Consider the following 19,969-nt stretch of genomic DNA (forward strand, 5'->3'; position numbering starts at 1 on the left):
CAAACTTGTATTATGAGCAATTTTTATTTCCTTGTGTCTCCCTGAATCTTCACATAATCCTTAAATATTTACTAAAATTCCAAATTAAATAGTATTCATAATTACTGTATTTTGAAAAATTAAACAATTTGGCCAACACACCATAATACTAAAACCAAACTGTCTACTCCTTTCTAATTTTGAAGCTAATAATCATCTGCAAATTTAGTACCAAGCAACTACAGGGGAATATAGAATATAGTAAAACTCTGTGATTGCAGGTTCAAAGAAGTGTGGATAGACAGTGTGAAATACAGGCAGCATTTCTTTTAAAACGGTTGAATACAAGAGTCCAGTAGGACTCCTAACATATAAATAAATTTAAAAGGCTAATTGAGGGTTTTCTTAGAAGTATTTTCAGTAATACTTAGCATTTATATAGAACTTCTCACTTTTAAAGTGCTATACAAATACTATCTAGATGAAATGTATTCTCTAAAGGCAGAATACAAATCCAAAGTGAATGGTGATCAAATGAATGGCGCCATGACAGCAAAATGCAATGTAATTACTACATAGACAAACTAAGTACTTTATAAATCAGCTCGCTAGGCATGAACTATCATGGAAGACCACACACTTTACAAGGGGAATGTACAGATATAAAATTATTGTCATTCATTAGATAGGTTCTATGACCACAAGGAATTGACACAAGAGCTGTAATTGGCTCCAAAACCTTAAAATGCCTAATTCAGAAGGTGTAGGAAACATAAGGAAACCCTTCAGTGATAGACAGGCAGGTTATTTCAAGTGCTAGCACAAACCACCTTTAAAGTCATTATTCCTATACATCAATGCGGATTCCATGTTTTATGGACATTAATTCTCTAGTGCCCGTTAAATACATAATAAATGAACATAGATGAGGTAAAGATGCTGTAATCGCCACATACAGCCAGTACGGCAAGGGAGGAGTTTTTCCAAATGGGCAGATCCAGAGGCCATGACGAATCCCATCACGGACGTGATGAGAAGTCCAGGATATGAACAACATCCAGGGAAGAAAGCACCATGAGTCCTTAAGCCTGAAAAGCTGCATGATAAACTTTAATGTCAGAGCCACCACGGGAATCACAGTAGAACAATGAAGAAGTGGTCTCCGTGGAAGAGTCAGAGCAGCCTGCAGAAGAGAAAAATATTATTACCAATGGCTACAATTCTGACAAGAGAAAAAAAGAAAAAAGTTTCATGAGTGTCTACAGGTGTACTGTCAGGTGACTAAGTGGAAGCAGAAAGAAAAACATACTGTTCCTTTCCATTGCAATTAATTTAAAACCAATTTTATGCATGAGAGTTGCGTGCTGCCCTGTCTCTCTACTGGATGATATGAATCATGCATCCTCCTAAGTACTATCAACACCAAGACAGGGAGGGAGAGGGATGAGGCATCCTATTTGTCATATAGTCATGTGGTATGCAAGGACATGTATAATCTGCTGCACTAATTATACGTATTTAATGTCAAGATAATTAAAAGGAAAACAACCACGCAATACACTTGAAATATTTAATATGTTTTATTTGAAATAAATAATGTGCTTTAATGGCATTTACCTTCAAAAATACCACCTATATTTTACTAGAGTTGTCACCTGTAATGTTGTTTCAGTTGCACGGTGTTTAAAACAGAACAATAATTTTTAACGGGACAAAAATATAATCAAAGTTACATGTATTCTGATCACCTTGAGACAGTATTCTTCATGGACAGGCAAACAAAGTTCATAAGCCAACATCTGAAACATTTGTGACTGGGCTTTTTGTCTCAACAACCTGTTTAACAGTAACTCACTCGAAAGCCTGATATTGATTTTAATCAGGTGAATATCTAGCTAGTGAGATTAGATTTACCCATTTTAAGAAGTGATAATGTCAATTTAATATATGTATTTGAGAAGATATTCTGTGGGTGTACTCAGTAGCAACTACACCAGCACCACAAATTCAAACACAGTAAAAAACCTGTAATGGTATACTGGATTTCTATTTGACAAATCAGTAGATTCTTGTGTCTGTAAGCACAGAAGAAACAACAGCACAATACTAAAAGATCTACAGAAGTGCTGATATAATATTCATTGGCTCAATTCAGATACTGGTGAACATTTGGAAAGACTGTTACCAGGCACCAGAGATATAACGTGATGGTGTTATCTGTTTGCTGTGTTGAACACATCCCTCACTGCACCTACTGTAGGAAGTAAACAAAGCATCTCTAACCTTCCATTCTTCTGTTGTGTTAATCCTTGCAGGATTCAAAAGCAAGAGGGCCTGGCAATGAGACTCTGGAACAGTTTCATCAAGTTCATGCATAATTTAGATAACTGCATGGAACCCTATCTTCTCTGCAAGGAAACTTAACTAGCCTTAGCCAGTTAACACAGAGATGGGAAGGTATGGGCTACCTTGAAAGGTAACAGCTCATGCTTTAAACCAAAGCCAACATTAAAAGGCCTGCAGAGAGTTTTGCTCTATTAGCTTCCCACCACATGCTTGTCCATGACTGTCCTGATCAAGTAATGGCGATTAAAAGGTCACAAATTGTCTCAACAATTTTTAAGTCTAATGTTGTGGACCCAATTCATTTAAGTTGGTGCAAAAGGTGTATTTTCTCCAACTTCAGTTCTGTTTCACACAAGCAGATTGTTTGTGGGGTATGCCCACCCCCACCCTGGAAGGACGTCTGCTGAGATAAGGACAGTGCCTAAACCTCACAGCAGAACTCCCCTGGAAAGGGAGCTACACTTTAGTTATGGCGAGAAGAAGACAAACCCAGAATCCTCTGGGGAACTCTATGCAGATCCTTTGTAACCCACTGGCCCTTACCCTCTGACACCCACCCCCTGTATCCCTATAAAGCCAGCCCCCTGTCCCTGCGAGGGCAGAGAGCTGCTCATCCCCGCCTCCCCTTCGCCGGACTAATAAAGCTGCCTCGTGCGGAACAGCCACACGAGCCTCTCGTCTCTCTCTGGTCTGGCCTGGAGGTGCCCTGCAGAGCTGAGCTGGAATCACGAGCTGACAATCACTAAGGAGCTGACAGCTTCTGCACAGGCCCTCCTGCCAGCAGCTGAGGGAAGACACCGGGCCTCGGGAAGACGATCTCTTTTGGGACCATCTCTCCGGACCGGTCACAGCTTCCTCGGTCAGAGCTACTGACCCCCAACCAGCTGCCATAACTGGCACCCGAACAGCCATTGGACCCCGGACCTCCAACGGGCCCCTGGCCTGAGCTGCGTCTTGACCACGCCAAGACAGAACCAGCCATTCGTGTGCTGATCCTCTGAAAAAAGGACCTACGTTTTAGCAGGGCCTTTTGGATGGGGACAGTTCGAGACCCTTGCCTCTCATCTAGGACAGAAATCCCTGAGGATCGAACTGGCCGGACCACCTTCCCCCCGCCAGCAGACTTTTTTTTGGACTTCAACAGGAGCCAGCGTCACCAGAAGATGGGATTTGTAAGTTTAAGATCGGGCTCTCCTCTCTTTCTTGCGTGCAATACTTTTAAGTCCTTTTTGGTTTTTTTTTCTCTTTTTTCTGCTGAGGGAGGCACTTAACTCAAATGGGAAATAGGCAGGCTAAACCCAGCCTTTTCCAATCTGAGAGAGACCTATACCCCTTTCTTCTAACCCTTCTTTTAAAGTCCGACTTTAAATTCTCTAAAGGTGTTCTTTCTAAGAAAAATCTTAAAAAAATCTTTCACTAATTGGATATCTTGAAATTTTCCTGATGCCACCACAGACTCTGTCCTTTCTGATCCATTCTGGGACAAAGTGGGGAAGAAACTATTCCTTTCAAGCAACGGGAAACCTCTCTGTTTCCAGATTCATTCCTTTATTTCATTTAATGGTTAGTATGTGCCGCGTAGCAAAAGCCCCTCAGCCAAACCCGTTCTCTGCCCTTCCCCTCTCCCACTCCCCCTCCGCCTCTGTCACCGGCCAGTCAGAGCGCGGAGCCCTGGCCAGGCAGGGGCGCCGGCCACCCCACATCCCCTATTTCCAGCAGTTCTCCCATACCCAAATCCCCCTGCTAGCCCCCTCGGTCCCGCTGTCACCCCCCAGGCAGCGTGCACGAGAGCCCCAAACCCATCCTCCTTCCCCGGGACGGATGTCTCTGAGCCTCCCCCAGCCCCATCTCCCCGTGCCCCTGGTATTTCGCAGCCCTCTGCACTCGACACTACCCCCGCCCCGCACCGGCTCGCGGTGCCTCTGACCTCCCCCCCCCGCGGCGTCCCAGCTCCGGGCCGCGTCCCTGCTCCCCACAGCCTCGCCCCCGCCAGCACCTCCGCCACGGCCCCGTCTCAGCAAGTCACCCTGCTGCCACTGCCGCTCCCCGCACCCACGGAGCAGCCATGGTACGGCATGGGGCCGGTCCCGCACAGTCCCACGCACGCACTGAGGGCACGGAACAAGTGTCACGCCCCCCGCCAGCATCTGCCCCTCTCGCCGCTGGTGGGACGCAGCCATCCGCGGCACTGCCCCAGGCTGCCGCCCATAGAGTGGAGTCTCCCTCCCCCCTCCCCCACGGCTCTGCTACCCTGGCAAACGCCAGCAGACCCCCTCTCTCCCCCCACCCAGCTGCATTATACACAATCCCTGCTACTAATCTCTCCCTTCCTACACCCCCCCGGGTTCTTGCGCAATCCCCACTTCCTCCGCTCCTGCCCTAAAACCCACCGCCCCCCCCACCCTCCTACAGCCCGTGCCGACTCCACACGGAATTGAGAAACCGGCACCACCTGCAACCCGACCTCCCCCCAAACGACCTGCTGCTGTACAGCCTCTCCACCCCCATACTGCCACAACAGACCCTCTTCCCACCCCTCAAACCATCCCCGACCCCACGCTACCCCTGCCCTGCCTAAAGCAAAGCCAGCATTTCAAAAATGCCGCGCTACGGCCCCTGTATCCCAGCCCCACCCTGCCACAGCTAGCTCCTCATTTCAGATGACAGTAGCAACAGCTCTGATTCTGAATCTGAGGACCGCTGGGCACAGACATGCAGGGAGGCTAACCGCGAGGGAGACTGGGAGCTAGCCAAAAAAATCTCAGCCTTCCCACTCATTATAGGGAAAGGGAGGAGGGGTGGTCCATCAACTACAAAAACATGGGAACCTATCCCATACAAAGAAGTCAAAGAGCTTTGCAAGACAGCAAAAGAACATGGGAGAGGGTAACATTTCTTTAGAAACTTACTGGAAGCCACTTTCTCTGCCTATACATTAGTACCACATGATATTAAAAACATTATTAATTACATCCTTTCCCCTGCTGAATATGTGTTATGGGAAAGGCATTGGAAGAGACATTTAAAAACACTGTCTGACACTTATGCTAAAGATGCAAATCAGACAGATTGGACAATAGAACAACTGGCTGGAGAAGGTGACCTCCAAAAACCCTCAGATCAAGCTACAACCTTACCTGAAGTAGCATTACAAGACATAGCTATTGCAGCTAAGACATTGCTGTTTCTTACCCCTGATGATTCTGTTCCTACACAATATTTCTCTAACATCAAACAGTCAGCAAATGAAAGTTTCATTCAGTTTGTTGATAGTTTAAAACCTAGCTTAGAGAAACAGATAGAGAGCCCGGATGCACAAGAAGAATTGTTGAGTAAACTTGCCTGGCAAATGCTAATGAACAATGTAAGAATATCTTGAGGGCCCTACCCATGGACACAGAACCCACAATAGAACAAATGATAGAGACCTGTACCAGACACACATCCACAGAGAACACAATGACCCAAGCAGTTGTAAAGGGCATCACAGAGGGAGTTTCTGGTGCATTTGCCGCAGCAGTCTCTAAGGAGAATGCCCGCTGTTTCTATTGTGGCGAACTTGGACACTTTATAAAGGACTGCCCACAAAGGTCACCCACCCAGGACCGTCGTGCCGCCTACCAAAGGCACCAGAGACAGCAACAGCACCAGCAGTGTCCAGAAAACTTCAATTGCAGCACGGTGTCAAGGCCCCATGCTCAGACAATAAATCAAAGGCCATACTACCCCACTCTGGCTGCAAACTCCACATCGGACCACTGAGAGCAGACAACTGGACCTCACCCGGCACCATCATCCCAGGCGATACCAGAACACATGAGAAGGATCCAACACACGGAGCGCTACCGATCGGAACCAGACGCCAACTGGTAACATCACTGCCACTTAACTTTGTTGACAAGCGTTTTTATTGTATTCCCACAGGAAAGTATGGGCCGCAGAACGGCCCGTGGGACATTCTTATCCTAAGCGATACCATCCATGGTCCAGAACAACTCTTTGTATTACGTGAGATAGAAACAGTGCACCCTGGACAAGAGATTCTTGTCCAGCTTTGCTGCACGGACACACCTTTCTTTCCCCACAGGGAACACCGATTGCTCAAGTTTTTTTACTTCCACAGAACCGCCCAGAACAGCTTCCTCTCAATCCTACAGCAGTGTGGATAGAGACTGTGGGCTCAAACAAACCGACCATCGAGTGCAGCTTGTTCTGGAAAGGAGAGAGGGTCTACCGCTGAGGGATGCTGGACACCGGAGCAGACATGACCATCATTGCCCGCTCTGAGTGGCCAGGGAATTGGGAACTGGAGCCAGTGGCAGGTATGATCTCCGGGACTGGAGCAGTATCCATGAGAAGCAAACGGAATGTCATCATCAAAGGACCTGAGGGCAAGATAGCGACCACCCAACCATTCGTGGTAAGGGCCCCCATCACCCTATGGGGCAGAGACCTTCTATCTCAATGGGGTGCCACCCTCACCATTCCCAGCCAGGATTTCTGACCGGGGCCACTGAGAAACGCGCACTGCCATCTACTCCCCCACTCACCTGGAAGACTGACAACCCAAAGTGGACAAGGTAGTGGCCCCCTGAAGAAGAAAAACTCCGCACGTTGGAAGCCCTGGTGGAAGAGCAACTCGCCAAAGGTCATATCACCGAAACCACAAGCCCTTGGAATTCCCCTATCTTTGTACTGAAAAAGCCCAGCAAAGACAAATGGAGACTACTCCAGGACCTATGAAAGATCAATGGGGTCATTGAAGACATGGGCCCCCTCCAACCCGGCCTGCCATCACCATCGATGCTGCCCCGAGACTGGCTGCTGGCCATCATAGACATTAAAGACTGTTTCTTTAACATCCCGCTCCATCCCCAGGATGCACCACGGTTCGCCTTCCCCATCCCCTCTCTTAACGATGAAGCCCCACTCAGAAGATACCATTGGCTCGTCCTCCCACAAGGCATGAAGAACAGCCCGACCATCTGCCAGTGGTACGTCGCCCACATTCTGTCCCCCATCAGGAGCCTATTCCCAGAAGCAATCACCTACCACTATATGGATGCCATACTAATCTGTGCATCAGAAAAAACTTATTTGGACAGAACTCTTATAAAGACAATTGAAGCCATAGAAGAAGCAGGGTTCAAGATTCGTGAGGACAAAGTGCAGCACTCCAGCCCATGGACTTACCTCGGCCTCCAGATCCGTGAGAGAACCATCGTACGCCAGCAACTCGCCATCAAAAAGGATCCCAAAATCCTAAGGGACTTACACAGCCTGTGCGGATCCATAAATTGGATATGCCCCTCACTAGGAGTCACAACAGACAACCTCACTCCCTCTTCAACCTCCTCCGCGGCAGCAAAGACTTGGACTCTCCACGTGCCCTCACATCTGAAGCCTGAGACACCATCACCAAAGTCCAGGAAGCCCTGTCTTCACACCAAGCCCATCGCATTGAACCCAGCCTGCCTCTCCCGTTTGCAGTTTTGGGTAAGGCTCCCCGTTTACACGGACTGATCTTCCAATGGGACCCTAAACTCAGAGACCCTTTGCTGATACTTGAATGGGTCTTCACAAGCCATCAACCTACAAAGACATTAACCACCTTCCAAGAAGTAATGGCACATTTAATAAAAAAGGCCAGAACTCGTCTCCGCTCTCTCGCAGGGTGTGAGTTCACATGCATATACTTGCCACTGAGCACTGGAGATCTGAAGCAGTTGCTCCAGACCAATGAGAGCCTCCAGTTCACCCCAGATAACTACACAGGCCAATTTCCATCCACATGCCAAAAGGCAGACTTTTCTACCATGATGCAGCCTTTAAATTGAATCCAAAATTAATCCAAAGCAGAAAACCTCTCAAAGCTCTGACCATCTTTACTGATGGGTGTGGCTCATCCCATCGCTCTGTCATGACATGGAGGCAACCCAATACCCAAAAATGGGAATCTGATATCGAAATAGTAGAGGGATCACCACAGATTGCCGAGTTAGCAGCCGTTGTCAGAGCCTTTGAGAAATTTGAAGACAAACCTTTTAATTTGGTCACAGATTCGGCTTATGTCACTGGCATAGCTATAAGGGCTGAACACACTTTTCTAAAGGAGGTCTCCAACCAAAAATTATAGCAATTGGTTTCTACATTAATCCATTTAATCCCCCACAGAAAACAAACTTACTACGTTATGCATGTGCAGTCACACACTGACTTCCCAGGTCCCACTGCCAAAGGGAACAGGAGAGCAGATGCACTGGCCATGCCAGAAGAGACTGCAAATATCCCTGACATCTTTGCCCAGGTGAAGTTGTCACATGCATTTTTTCACCAAAACATTCCTGCCCTCATCAGAATGTTCAACCTTTCAAAAGATCAAGCAAAAGCGATCATTGCAACGTGCCCGAACTGCCAGAACTACCAAATACCCTCTATGGGTACCGGAGTCAACCCCCACGGTCTGAACAGCTGCCAATTGTGGCAAACTGATGTAACCCACTTCTCATCCTTCAGGAGATCCAACTATGTGCACATGTCAGTTGACACATTTTCTGGGGCAGTGTTTGCGTCAGCCCATGCAGGAGAAAACGCCATCCACGTCATCAAGCATTTTCTCCTTGCCTTCGCCACCCTGGGAGTCCCTGAAGAAATCAAAACAGGTAACGGGCCTGCCTACACCTCTTGTAAGTTAGAAGATTTCTTCAACCAATGGGGGATAAAACACAAGACAGGGATACCTGGCAATCCCACAGGACAATCCATCATAGAAAGGACCCACCAAACCCTCAAAAGAGTCCTCAACCAGCAAAGGAGAGAAACAGAAATCTTGTCTCCTGTTGAAAGACTCTGTAAGGCTCTCTATGTCATTAACTTCCTAAATGATACATCATCAGAGCCTGACCCCCCAGTACTCCGCCACTTCTCAAATTCAACCCAAGCTAAGCAGACAGAGAAACCACCAGTGCTGGTGAAGGACCCAGAATCACACCAGGTCTCTGGGCCTTTCCAATTGATTACCTGGGGGAGAGGCTATGCCTGTGTCCAGCTACCATCTGGCCCAAAGTGGTTCCCAGGAAAAAGTATAAAACCATACCTAGGCCCTATGAACACTGCTCCCACAAACACCAACAAGAACTCTCCTGAGTCAAATACAAGACCTCCCCAAAACCAGACCAGCTCTTCATGGAGACGAAGACGTCGCCAGATGCCCACCAACCAGAGAAAAGATCGTCCCACCACACGGCAGCAGACGAAACAGAAAGCTGAACAAGAAGCTATGGCAAAAGTCAAGCCATAGGCCAGACACAGCCTGAAAAACTGATCCATAGTTTATATGTTACCACCCCTTTTTACCCCAAAATATCCCCTTCCCTTGTCAAACCTCCTTAAACTCTAAAACCTCCCTTCTGACCACAAAGCTAACAAATCTCGCTTATATTCCCTCTCAGAAGCCCCATCCCTGTCCAGAGATGAAATTTATCTTCATTGATGCTGTCCTCACCGCTGCCTCGATGTTCTTCAACAAAGAACGAGTAAAAGACCTAAAAGTAGATAAGAGCCTAGACTGGGTCAATGACGTTTTCGGACGATGGGGAATAATGGGATGGACTGCATCTTTGATTAAGGGAGCTCTGTGGATATTCATTGTAATTATTATTATGTTACTTATGTTCTCTTGCCTCCTACATTGCTGAAGAAAGGCTGCCAGAAATGCCTTTGTAATAAATACAGAAGGGGGAGTTGTGGGGTATGCCCACCCCCACCCTGGAGGGACGTCTGCTGAGATAAGGAGAGTGCCTAAACCTCCCAGCAGAACTCCCCTGGAAAGGGAGCTACACTTTAGTTATGGCGAGAAGAAGACAAACCCAGAATCCTCTGGGGGACTCTATGCAGATCCTTTGTAACCCACTGGCCCTTACCCTCTGACACCCACCCCCTGTATCCCTATAAAGCCAGCCCCCTGTCCCTGCGAGGGCAGAGAGCTGCTCATCCCCGCCTCCCCTTCGCCGGACTAATAAAGCTGCCTCGTGCGGAACAGCCACACGAGCCTCTCGTCTCTCTCTGGTTTGGCCTGGAGGCTGCCCTGCAGAGCTGAGCTGGAATCACGAGCTGACAATCACTAAAGAGCTGACAGCTTCTGCACAGGCCCTCCTGCCAGCAGCTGAGAGAAGACAACGGGCCTCGGGAAGACGATCTCTTTTGGGACCATCTCTCCAGACCGGTCACAGCTTCCTCGGTCAGAGCTACTGACCCCCAACCAGCTGCCATAATTGTTCACAGATTAAAGTAGAAAAATCTTGTGATGGTGAAATTGTTTATCACCTGCCCTAGTCAGATTTTTGTTACTGTCAACAAGAGCCTCAAAAGTACATACTAACCTAATTTTGAAAAAATCTGGACAGCGATATGTTTCAGTAGATAATCTATTGACTGGTCTCTATTTCTGCATTTTGAAAAAAGCCAGTAGCAAAGTCTAAATTAGCCTTTTCCCTCTGGCCTATTAAGGTTAGGTGCCAACAGCAACACTGTGAGTAAGGAAAATTTTAATGTTACTTATGTACACAGTTTATCAGTATTGGTGCCAAGGTGATGCTTAAATTCTTTTCATACAAATTTTAGATGGCCGGGTTGTTCATATAGCAAACCTGCGTGCTCAATTTTAGCAACAGAAAGTCCTACTCTGTAATTGCAATACAGCCATCAAATTTCTGATATGCTGTTGCCCAAGGTCTGAGGGAAGAACATGTTTTACATTCTATGACTAAAAGAACATTTACATCCTTGAGTTGCCAAGCCCTAGAGACAGACAGTTCTGTTTGGTAATACAAGGTGCTATACTCTCTTTTTCCTAACAGGCAAATTTGTTTGCCTTGAGAGATCACCAGATCCTAAAAAAAAAAAAAAAAAAAAGGTACAAGCTTTTTTGCTTTAAACCTCCTGGAAAAAGCTGCAAACAGAATTTATTTGCAAATTACCTTTTCCATTTGCCAACGTGTTCAATCAGGTGCAAGATCATCTTGAAGTTGCTGCTCCTCCAGCCTCTCTCACTACAATGAGCAGCTGGAGACAATAATTGCATGCAGGAGAACCCACGCAAATTATCTGCTTTAACGCTCATGGTGACACCATGGATGTTAGGTAACAACAGATGCTCCCTCACTCATATTCTGCGGTGCCTCACAAGCCTGAAGTCTTTAGTTTATACTAACATATGCAATGTAACATATATTATAGTAGCAACATTAACAGTATAGTAACATATTCAATTCTATATTAATTGTGCTTGTGCAAAGTTTATTCTCCAGTTCTAGAAATGCTCCTGTGCAGCCCAGGTCAGTTATGGACAGCACATTTCCCAGCAGTGTTATGTATGTTTGCCACTGACTGCATTTACTACACTTCTAGAATTTGGCGAGTCTTTAGTAGCAAGACAGCAATTTCTGCATGTCTGTTCTGCAACACGAGTGTCTGGGCTACAATCCTGGTGGATCAGCCCAGCATGTCATATCTGCACTCCTGACTGATGACAGACTGTAGGAACTACCACCTTTAGATCTGTCAGTGAGACAGATTTTTCTACATTTATGTGCACAGTAAAAACTACATGGAACACAAAGAACTACAAATTCCAAGTATGAAGTCATTGTAGACTTCATACTGGTTGCAAAAATAATGTGGGCAAAAGGTCAGATCACATGGCACTCGGTACAGAAGTATTTGTCAGAGCAAATATATAAATACCACAGGTGACTATTTACCCTGAATACTGCAGAAAAATAATCGTGACCATGAAAAACAGCCCAGTGGCCAAACAATCCAAGCACTGAGCTGCGTCAGCAGAAACAGAAGGAGGTGACTGGAGTAGTGTGAAGGTAGCAATTGGAGGTAGAACGTAGTGCTGCTTTGTGCTGCATAAAAAGGTTACTCCATAAAAAATAATCCATCATCAGATTTAAAAGTGATGATAACGAGCTTTATAGGTAATTGTGTACAGTAATGTGAAAAATACTATTGGTACAAATTAGTAATAGTGGTGTGGTTACTTAATTAGACATACTAATTTATTAGTTACTTAGTAATGTGTTGCAAAAGCAGCAAACATAGTGGTCTCTTAAAGCAGGTAAGCTCAATCATGCAATTTAAAGATGAAGAAAGGGACTGTAACTACCAAATACATAGTAAAGAAGTATCCCACAAAGTAATAAATTACATAGCTGACAGCCTGAAATTATGCCATGAAACTGAGAGGCACATCATATTAAGCCAAGGAAAGAAAAATCACACATTACCATTAGATCTAGCTGGCCAGATAGCACACAGAAGAGAAGTTTATGGGGATTACGTTACATCACAAACCAAAGGGACTCTGATGGCACTTCAAGAAGATGTAGAACCTGTAATACACTACTTTTTATTTTTAAAAGGACAGAAGAACTGTATTTTTGTGCCACTGAAAGGAATTAATCTATGGTATTTGGCTCAAATGAAGTCTCACCTAAAATACTACTCACGGTTTTGGACAGTACCCTTTAGAGTACTGAGTACAGAGTACGCTGTACTGAGTACAGAGGGGAGGAGAAAAACAGTATGAGGTTTAGAAAACATAAATTTATTCTCCTAAGATTTGGTTTTTTTGAAAGTTATTTAGTTGAGAAGAGAGTTTTTGTAAAGAATACAAGTTTGCAAGTTGTAATAACATTTTCACTCTAAGAATAAAGAGACCTACACTGGATTATTTCCTTTATTAGCCCAGTTAATATATGGAAGGGAAAGGAGTTGGTAGGCAATTCACTTTGAAAAAGCCTTTGGGCATCCTGTCTTCTCCTTACCTCAGCTAAGTACATTTGGCTACTAAAAGGGCTATGATTCCACCTGCTGTGTTTTGTGCTTCTGATTTCAAAAACAATTTTGGGGTGAGCACAGATATAAGCTGTCTTTTGCAAAAAAACCTTAAAGAATAAGAAAACTAGATCTAACTGTCAACAACAATACTTCAGGCTGGATTAGAAAATGAAATGCTACCTGCTTGGGAACTGAAACAACAGTTACAAATTAAGTGACAAAATTATGAAAATTTACTTGGTTTCACATTGTAGGGATAGGCTAGGCTACACAAACATTCCCCATCATGAAAGGTGTAAGTATATCTAACCTTGCCTCACTGCCAAGAGGCAGGTCACCTCCCAATTCCATGGAAATAATTTAATATTCAACTTTTCAAACAGGCATCGGTGAAGTCTGACATCTAGTGGTCATAATTAAGAAAAATACTGGTAATCATCTCAAATGCATGAAAAAGCAGCAATAAAATGTTAATACTTTCTAATTGCTAGCTAATAATTTACTTACATTCATTGATTTTAAAATAAGGAAAAATACATGAGAATAATTAGAGATTTATATTCTATTCCGTATTGTTATTCAGCAATAATATTATAGGACCCATTAATCAACCAAGCTAACTTTCCTTTTCTTTATATATCTTTATAATTGTACAGTAAGTATTTCTCCATGGAGGAAGTACAGAAAAGGGGAGAACTACAGACTACCTAGGAAATAATGATGCCAGGCACCAGAACATGCTGGTGTCTGACTGTCCATGTGCCAAAGATGGACAGTGGTATCCTGGGCTGCATCAGGAATGTGGCCAGCAGGTCGAGGGACCCGATTCTTCCCTTTCTCCTCAGCCAAGAGGGGAAAACTGACCAAATGCACAAATAAAAGGCATCTTTTCTCTATAATAAATAGTGATACTGTAAACAAAAAATATTTTTCCATTGGAAATCTGATTTTTACATCTCAACTATAAGCAATATTTGCTTATTGCACTTAGCCGTCACCTAAATATTTTTAAAAAATTGGTACACCATTTTTCTTCCTTACATGAATATAAAGAACAGGATTCCCTTCCCTTCCCTTCCCTTCCCTTCCCTTCCCTTCCCTTCCCTTCCCTTCCCTTCCCTTCCCTTCCCTTCCCTTCCCTTCCCTTCCCTTCCCTTCCCTTCCCTTCCCTTCCCTTCCCTTCCCTTCCCTTCCCTTCCCTTCCCTTCCCTTCCCTTCCCTTCCCTTCCCTTCCCTTCCCTTCCCTTCCCTTCCCTTCCCTTCCCTTCCCGCACCTGCCCTTCCCTTCCCTTCCCGCACCTGCCCTTCCCTTCCCGCACCTGCCCTTCCCTTCCCTTCCCGCACCTGCCCTTCCCTTCCCGCACCTGCCCTTCCCTTCCCTTCCCGCACCTGCCCTTCCCTTCCCTTCCCGCACCTGCCCTTCCCTTCCCTTCCCTTCCCTTCCCTTCCCTTCCCTTCCCTTCCCTTCCCTTCCCTTCCCTTCCCTTCCCTTCCCTTCCCTTCCCTTCCCTTCCCTTCCCTTCCCTTCCCTTCCCTTCCCTTCCCTTCCCTTCCCTTCCCTTCCCTTCCCTTCCCTTCCCTTCCCTTCCCTTCCCTTCCCTTCCCTTCCCTTCCCTCCTCCCTCCCTCTGTCCCTTCCATCCTTCCTCTTTGAGCTATTGCCCTATCAACAGTGTAATAGTATTACGAGCAAACTAGAGGAGGAAAACTACTGAAAAAGAGTGCCATAATCTGGTAATGTGAGAAACTGTCTCCTAACACGCAGTTCTGCAAATGGATGATGATCCATTCACTCCTTAACAGGAGCCAATTCACCTTTTTACTTTTATTAATAAGCTGATGCTTGCTTTCCTACTATTTTTTCACTTGTTTAAATTTTTTTTTCAACGAACTAACTTTTTAAAGGTGACAGGTCACATATAGCTTGTTCGTGGGAGATATATTTAGGGCTGGCTAAAACCAATGTATTACTCAGAAACACTGATGAAATGAAATGGAAGCTTTATCATCTACGTTTCAGATATTTCTACCCCACATTTCAGGTATTTCTAACCCTTACTGTAAAGAGAAATGGAATAATCCACTTCATCCACAGAAGTGTGCAAGGCAGCACTTAACTCTTTTAAGCTGGATAACAAAGCAACTATGTGATACACTTAGAATAGCATGTATATGTGCAAAACTCCTTTTTTCCCTTCTAAGTAGCAGAAACTTAACAGTAGATGTAGAATATTTTTATGGCTTTTAAAATCATAACAACTGCATATAAACATAATTCCTGTATAGCTATTAAATGTATTTAATTAAATTATCAATGGAACTTTTTTTGTCTAGGACATGGTAGAAGAAAAATGAAGTAAACAGTGATAAAGAAATTTAACAAATCACCGATCTACTGACTTACCTTTAACGACAGGGATCCAGCAAGAAAGAAGTGGTCCACATCAATGACAGAGGCAAGGAAGCCAGCCAGGGTGACCTCACTGAAGTCACTTTTCTTCCTGAGTCCAATCACTATGGCCCAGGACCACATTCCCAGTATACCATGCACCGCATTATCAGATAAGGCTCGGAGCCAGTCATTTTGCTGAATGAAGGAAAACTGCAGAAGTCTGTCTGCTACAAAGCAGAATATCCCCAAACCTAGACTGGAAATAACTGAGGCTGTACTGAAAGTCTGGAGAAGAGCGTGGGCCTTTTCAGTCTCAGATGCCATGACAAAAACCATGTCACAGCACACAGAATGTCATCAGGACACACACTGTGCATTGTCCTTGGTATCGTCAGTTGTTCTGTAAATGTCACAGATCAGAAAGAAAATTATTAAACAAAGAAAATTCATTTGCACAAAGCATTTGCTATCACAGCTACCACTGGGCATTAAGAACCCAAATTCAGTGTTTGCATTTAACACTCCCAGGGAAGTTTTTATGTCAATTAAGCTGATTTATTGATTTGAACACTACAGCTCTGAATTAAAACACCTGCCCTGTTTAATTAGAATCAGCACAAGTAACATGGAGAGCTCTAATTCCACTTACTGAAATGTTAAATATTACAAAATAACTTGAAACATATCTACAATGGTAAACTGAATATGCTTCAAGATTCCTTCTGATCTTAAAGACATTACTTAATCCAATGAATACTTTACACTGTAATAATAAAAGAAGATTCAATTTGGAGGATTCTTAGGACTGATGCTGAAAATCCCAGACCTCTTTATACAATAACTGTTAAAACTGAGTTTTTAATCTATAATCCAAACCACTATTTTAATTTACATTCTTTGCCAACATATGAATTATTCCCCTGGCACCCTCTCCTGAGCAACACCTTGTTTAGTTTGGAGACTGGAACATAGAATAAGCCTTAAGAAAACCGAACCTACTAAAACATCTTCCCTATTTATAATAAACACAAAGGCAACTATCATTTAGTCAACCAAAGTAACCAAAACCACCTCCTTACAGAGTAAAGCTACTTAAGCTTTTCCTTAGCATGTGCTCCAGTAGAAAAGTCTGCTGTTACTTTTAGGACTTTTCTATTGTCTGCCACATTACCCTCATAACTCCTCTTTTTGCAAGAGAAGTTCTAACTGTCCCAGCTGTTATGCTAGTCTTTTTGGGGAGCTGTAGGGACAGACCACAGTTTTAAAGCCTATATCCTGCCTAAAAATGGATTCTTCCCATGAGTTTGCCATTTTTGTGCAATACATTAAATCTTGACAACCCTTCTTTATTAGGTAAATCCTTAATCCATAGGGACTTTTTTGAGTGTATTAGACTTCCTAAGCTGACACATAACAATTTATGATTTTAAACTTATTATTGATTACAAGTCTCACAAGTTATAAGTGTTTCTTCCACATTATTTACACACCTGCTTATTGTAGAATTATCCACAAGACAGAACTACTGGCATCTCTGTAGGACAAAAAAAAGCCCACTGAATCATTTATTTGGAAAACATTTAAAAAAGTAAAAGAGAAGAAAGCATGAATAATACATGGCCTTTGCACAAAGATGAAAAAAGTGGGTCAAGTTTAGAGTCTGTTAACCGTGACTGTGCCTCTTTGGAATGAATGTGTAGACACAAAGTATTTCCTGAAACAACGGAAGTGCTGTTTTCTGGCGGGTGACCTTCCAGTACACGGGACATTGATGAATGAATTCCATTTTAAGGAAAAAATGGCAATCTCGTCACAAATGTTTCTTCTATATAGCCATCACGTCAGATTGGATTTCATTTAAAATTACCATAATAGCTGTGTAAGAATCCAACCTGTGAAGAGGCGATGTAGCAACATACCTTTAAAAAGCACACCAGTATTCAGAATCAAACTTCCCCTGGGACTAGAAGAACACTTTTTTTCCCACTGCAGGTGTCTTACTCTAGTAGGAAATGTGGTCTATGCCTCAGTGTTGAGCCTCTGTGCTTTCTGAATCCAGTCTGCCCAGTCCAGTGCAGGAAGTACCAAACACCATTTGTTCCATCCTAAATAAAACCAGGCACCAGTAAGCACTGATACTATGCAAAACAGCATACATGAAATATGAACAACAGTAAAACAATCCAGAAAGAATAAACGGATATTTAACTAATTTATAAAAAAATATAATTGAGCTAAAGGCAATTTCAGCTAGCACTTTGAAGCTCTGTAAAAGAAAGCAGAAAAAAAGACCATAAAACAAGAGCAGAAATAAAAATGGAACATGATAATAACTAAAAGATAATAAAATACAAAGTTCAAGAACAGTACCAATGAGTAATTGCACTTCAACAGATAGAGCAACCCATTTTCACAGGTTTCTTCTTGTGCCTGGAAGATTCCCACCTAATGAAACATTTATGAGTCCCATTCAGGTATTTCTTTATTAATTCCACCCCATCACTCAGTGACCTTGGAATAGATAAAGAGAGATCTAGAAATTAATATAGCAACAGAAGTCTGTGTCAGTTCTGTATTAGGCTTACACTTTTGCTGTGGGTAGTATTAACATGTGTTCTTTGAGTCAGAATGAAGAACAGGATGCAGAACTGGCTTCAGGTTGACTGCAGTCAAGAGCCATGTCCAACTGTTGTTTTTAAACAGCCTGTTTCAGCCTCCCTTTTAGACAAAAGTGAGTGCCACCTGTGCAAAAATCAAAGCACATTCCCAGGTACAACAGGTACCTAGAAATACTCTGCAGATCAAGAGTGAAGTCTGACCAGAAAAAGGACAACTGTGTTCAACCAAAATAATCTCTGAAATTACAAATTTTAATGTAAAACTAGAAACTTTTTCCTGTGAAAAATGATGCTTTTCAGACTGTTTACAAAATATCACAATAAAGCCTAAATTTTCCAGCCTATAAATCTCAGAAAGCAGTTGTGGATCTTACATTCTTGTTCGAATAGGAAAGTGGGGAAAAATTCACACAAGAATGCTTAAAAACTGCTGTGTGGTTGGTCCAGTTAACATCCTGAAGGGAAGTTCTAGGTTGGTTTTACACAAAACACAACAGCTGATAGAGTAATCCTGCATAGAGTTGTGGTTTCCCATGTCATTTGTACATGAGATAAAGAACTAAGCACAATCTCTGTCTATAGTCTCAAAATGCAATTTTGTGGATATGCTTAATTTAATTTAAGGATATCACCATGATAATTTTAACGAATGCACAGTTAACACTTTAAATTACTGACACAAGAAGATATTTAGATCAAAACTGTAAATATACTCTTGGGAAAACAGCTGACACTAAGAGGCCATGCTGTATGAGGAAAACAAAAATCCAGTGGCTAAAATTACCACACAGAAATATTGCCCTGCACAATTTTTGCCGCAGTTTTGCCCAATGTTTTCAGGTATGCAAATATGTATAGGAATTTAATGTATAAAATTACAGAATCACAGAATCAATTAGGTTGGACTAGACATCTGAGATCATCAGGTCCAACCTACAACTGACCACCACCTTGCCAAATAACAGAATTATGCATTCTACACAAGAAGTTAAAAGACTGTAATCCCTTACAACACTATAATCTCCTAAACCCCTCATTATTTGATATTGGATGTTTATTTCTATTAAAAACTGCATGAAGCAGAATTAAGACACCAGCTCAAACCTCTAGCGTAAGATCTCATGTAAAAGGAGATCCCAGCCTAAGACTATCGGTGAAGAACTGACAGTGCCAGCATTTTTGGGTCAGATACTTATAACACATTATTGGAGTGATAATGCAAATATTTTTGGGCCAGATAATTATAATGCACTATTGTGGTGATCATGCAAATATTTTTGGTCCAGATATTTATAATGCTTTTGGGGTTGGAGAGGACAAAAGCCCAGAAGGAAGCGCTAGGATTTTACCAAGGCGCTGAAGAACAAACTAAATGACACCGAGCAGAAAATTAACCTGGAAACCCGAGATCGGCAGGAGCGTGAGGGGAAGCGCGGGGCCTCGGCGGGTGAGGGGCCCGGAGCCGCCGCCGCCGCCCGCGCCCCGCCCGGCCCGGAGCCCACCTGAGTGCGGCCGCCGCCATCCGCCCTTCACCCCATGGGCTTCAGCCGCCCCGATCCCGGCCGGAGCAGGCTGGGAAGCACCTCAGGCAGCCGGCCAGGAAAAGCGACAGGGAGCCGGTTAGGAAGCATGCGTGGCCGCGGAGCAGGCTGGGACCCGGACCCGCCTCGTCTCCTCCCATCCCCGCCCGGTCCGGGGAGCGGGGCTTGGTCGTAAGGGGGAAATGTTTCCAGGAATATTAAATACGGGGTTTGGGTGTTCGCGCTTTGGCTCCTTAAAGCGCTGGGAGG

At 44.0% G+C, this 19,969-nt stretch overlaps 1 protein-coding gene across 3 annotated transcripts; it reads right to left on the reverse strand.

The window, feature by feature from the left end:
• Window positions 1–783: 783 nt before the first annotated feature.
• On the reverse strand, window positions 784–19,807 carry TMEM267 (transmembrane protein 267). Of its 3 annotated transcripts, none has more exons than XM_069001796.1 (5): window positions 19,682–19,807; window positions 17,481–17,666; window positions 17,052–17,095; window positions 15,574–15,961; window positions 784–1,162 (listed from the first exon to the last, which is right to left on the reverse strand). In XM_069001796.1, exons 4-5 carry the CDS (start codon window positions 15,895–15,897, stop codon window positions 827–829), a joined length of 660 nt encoding a protein of 219 aa, XP_068857897.1. In that variant the 5' UTR covers window positions 15,898–15,961; window positions 17,052–17,095; window positions 17,481–17,666; window positions 19,682–19,807; the 3' UTR covers window positions 784–826. The 3 variants fall into 3 exon arrangements, with proteins under 3 accessions (XP_068857897.1, XP_068857898.1, XP_068857899.1); XM_069001797.1 differs by lacking the exon at window positions 19,682–19,807 and adding an exon at window positions 18,147–19,599; XM_069001798.1 differs by lacking the exon at window positions 17,052–17,095.
• Window positions 19,808–19,969: the final 162 nt, after the last annotated feature.

The sequence above is a fragment of the Aphelocoma coerulescens genome (assembly GCF_041296385.1).
Source record: "Aphelocoma coerulescens isolate FSJ_1873_10779 chromosome Z unlocalized genomic scaffold, UR_Acoe_1.0 ChrZ, whole genome shotgun sequence".
In the NCBI taxonomy this organism is placed as follows: Eukaryota; Metazoa; Chordata; class Aves; order Passeriformes; family Corvidae; genus Aphelocoma; species Aphelocoma coerulescens.

Coding starts and splice junctions, on each gene's coding strand:
- TMEM267 (XM_069001798.1), bottom strand. CDS start 15,897: ATGGTTTTTGTCATGGCATCTGAGACTGAAAAGGCCCACGCTCTTCTC. Junction 1,163..15,573: donor CTGGATCCCTGTCGTTAAAG/GTAAGTCAGTAG, acceptor TCTCTTCTGCAG/GCTGCTCTGACTCTTCCACG.